The sequence below is a fragment of the Pollicipes pollicipes genome, unplaced genomic scaffold (assembly GCF_011947565.3).
Source record: "Pollicipes pollicipes isolate AB1234 unplaced genomic scaffold, Ppol_2.1 Scaffold_5724;HRSCAF=6776_pilon_pilon_pilon, whole genome shotgun sequence".
Lineage (NCBI taxonomy): Eukaryota > Metazoa > Arthropoda > Thecostraca > Pollicipedomorpha > Pollicipedidae > Pollicipes > Pollicipes pollicipes.
Window position 1 is genome coordinate 36,548,243 of NW_023596746.1, and position 2,669 is coordinate 36,550,911.

Sequence of the window (2,669 nt, forward strand, 5' to 3'; positions counted from 1 at the left end):
AGGATGTTAAACCATGTTTCCATGAAATAAAACTTAACGGAAACAGTTTCAATGCGTACCACGATGTTTCGAGACTTGTGAACTCAAAAGAACGACCGAATGCATCTTTGCTCTCATGTAAATGCTGCAGGAGGGAACGTGACCACGTGGAGATTGAATGATCTAAGAGTTTCGTGTCCCGTGCGATGGCCCAGCCGTGACCACCGTCTGCCGAGTGGAGGCGGAAGGAACTGCGTTTTCGATGACTGGGGATTTTGGAGGACGCCGTCCGTCGAGTGGGCCGGTGTGGCGTCACCCACCGGGCCGGGAGACCTTCAGACGCGCCAATCACCGGGCCGAGCGACGCCGACAGCGTCACAGCATGTCGGGGTATATAAGCCAGCGATGGACGGCGAGAAGCATACAACGCTCCTGGTTTCACAGCCGTCACCACTTCTACCTTCTCGGTGAGCAGAGGCACCGCTGAGCCGAACGTTTGGTTTGAGCTCACATGCCTCGCAGCAGTAATAATGCGTTTGCTTCGCATTGAACGAGAGGATGCTCAAATCTCGTTGACATAAGAGAATTAACTGGTTTGAATGTCATTATCATACGTTGCCGGAGGGCTTTGGTGTATTAATAGTCATTCACGAACTCTAAAGTTACTGAATGTTGTCTAACGACATATATCCTTTTCGCCATGTCTTTGACTCACGGATACATCCACCTAACGTTGCATTACACTCGCCAGTGTCCTTACTCCAAAGCCAAATAACTCTTCTCAGAGCGCGGCTGTTGGTTTAGCCCCGCTATCTCATCACGTGCTTGTCGCGCCGTCCCGGTGCACGACGTCCCTTCTCCTAACCGCCCATCGCCTCGGCGCTCTGTGACCCCTGGCCACGTCTCGTTCCAGCCAAGATGCACTTCTCTCGCGTTGCGCTGGCGCTGGCCGCCGTGCTGCTGACGGTCGACGCCACCTTCATCGTCGGCACGGCCGGCACGGTGGGCGTGGGCGCCGCCTACGCCGGCGTGGCGCTGGCGGGCGTGGCCGGCCTGGCGCTGGGCGCCGGTCTGGTCGGCGCGCTGGCGCTGCGTCGTGGCAAGCGCTCGGTGGCCGCCGTCCAGCAGACCGACATGGTTCTGGACATGGTGGCCGCCGCCGACGCCTACGGCTGCGCCCTCAAGCTGGTCTGCATGATCGAGTCGAAGCCGGATGACCAGCTGAGCGCCGAGGACGAGCTGATCCTGCAGCTGTTCGGCCGCGCTCCGGCCGCGCTCACCGAGGAGGAGGTCGACACGCCGCGCAAGGCCTACTTCTACGCCGCCTACCTGGGCACCTCTCAGGGCAAGGACGCTTGCCAGAAGGTGTTCCACACCTGCGACGCCAGCTACGGCCAGATGATCGCCTACGTGCGCGCCCTCCGCGCCTAAGCCTCGCCTCGCCAGTCACCACATCACCTAGCTGTAGATGTTCATCGTTCGCAGCATCATCACTGGGAGGCTGAGGTCCCGGCCGCAGGCGGTCATGCAGTCCGGTCCTGGTGGCCCGCACCCCATCGCGTCAGAAGCCAGCTTGGCACTATTCTTTTGTACTGTTTTCTCACGCGTGTGCGCAACGGATGTGCCCTCGGGTAAAATTCGTTTGCGGCATCGTCTAGTCCACCTCGGACGACGGCACGCAGAGGCCAGGAGCTGTATTACGTGCTGCCAGGAAGTAGCACCATGCTGACTACTCACCGACTGGGTTTTTAGCCTTGCAGCACTGTGAGGGCTTTAAACAGCTGTTGTATTACTTCGAGTCATTTATGTGTCGTTTTTTTGTCATTGTCGTATATGATCTTGTGTACTGATGCAAAGCAGGGTGAAAGTACATACCATTGGTTTGTACTAGAATACAAAGTGCATGCACTTAACGGTTTTGTGATCCGACAGGGTGAGAGTAGTGCAAACAATGCGTACAGCTAACACATCCGAATAATGTATGCATTATACCAAAATTCCACCTACTTCAAGTTACCGCAGCTTATAGGCATTATTTGTACTGATTAGTTGCAGAGGCTTTTGCTATCTTAGATTTACAAGGGGGTGTTTCATACCTCCTCGAATATCTCTGCACACTACAAGTCCACCTGGATGATTAAATCGGAAGAGGATGTTATGCCTCCAGTACATGTTAACTTGGTCACATTCCAGGCAACAATCAAGGATGCCTCTTATGAGGTCATTAATAGTATCAAATAGTATAATTTATAACAAGTTTTGCATCTTATATATATCCAATCAATATTTTCCAATTCGCTACAAGTTAATGACGCAAGATATGTTAAATTACAAAGTTTTTCCCAAACCGATGCCGATATACATGTGAGCACGGCATGCAAAACTTATCGATTGGATTACAAGACGGAAACTAGTAACTTCTGAAATGGTTCATAGCGCGTTAATATTATATATTTTCTATCCATCTAACTTTTGATTGCTTTCCAATTGTCCTTAAAACTGTTTTTGAGGTTTCAAAATGCATTGGCGAGGATCTAAAAAAAACATCCTCTGCTATCACGGATAGAATGCTTGTTCAAACTGTCGTTCTCGTCTTGAGTGTAAGCATGCACACCCTTCAGACCAAACTAGGGCGACAGTCCGAACAATTAGCCTATCAGTTATACCAATAACCTATCTCAATTATTCTG

General features: G+C 51.7%; 1 protein-coding gene across 1 annotated transcript; it reads left to right on the plus strand.

The window, feature by feature from the left end:
• The first annotated feature begins 346 nt into the window (after positions 1 to 346).
• Positions 347 to 1,892, plus strand: LOC119103376 (uncharacterized). The gene is made up of 2 exons (XM_037226889.1): positions 347 to 446; positions 893 to 1,892. Exons 1-2 carry the CDS (start codon positions 362 to 364, stop codon positions 1,408 to 1,410), a joined length of 603 nt encoding a protein of 200 aa, XP_037082784.1. The 5' UTR covers positions 347 to 361; the 3' UTR covers positions 1,411 to 1,892.
• The last annotated feature ends 777 nt before the right edge of the window (positions 1,893 to 2,669 follow it).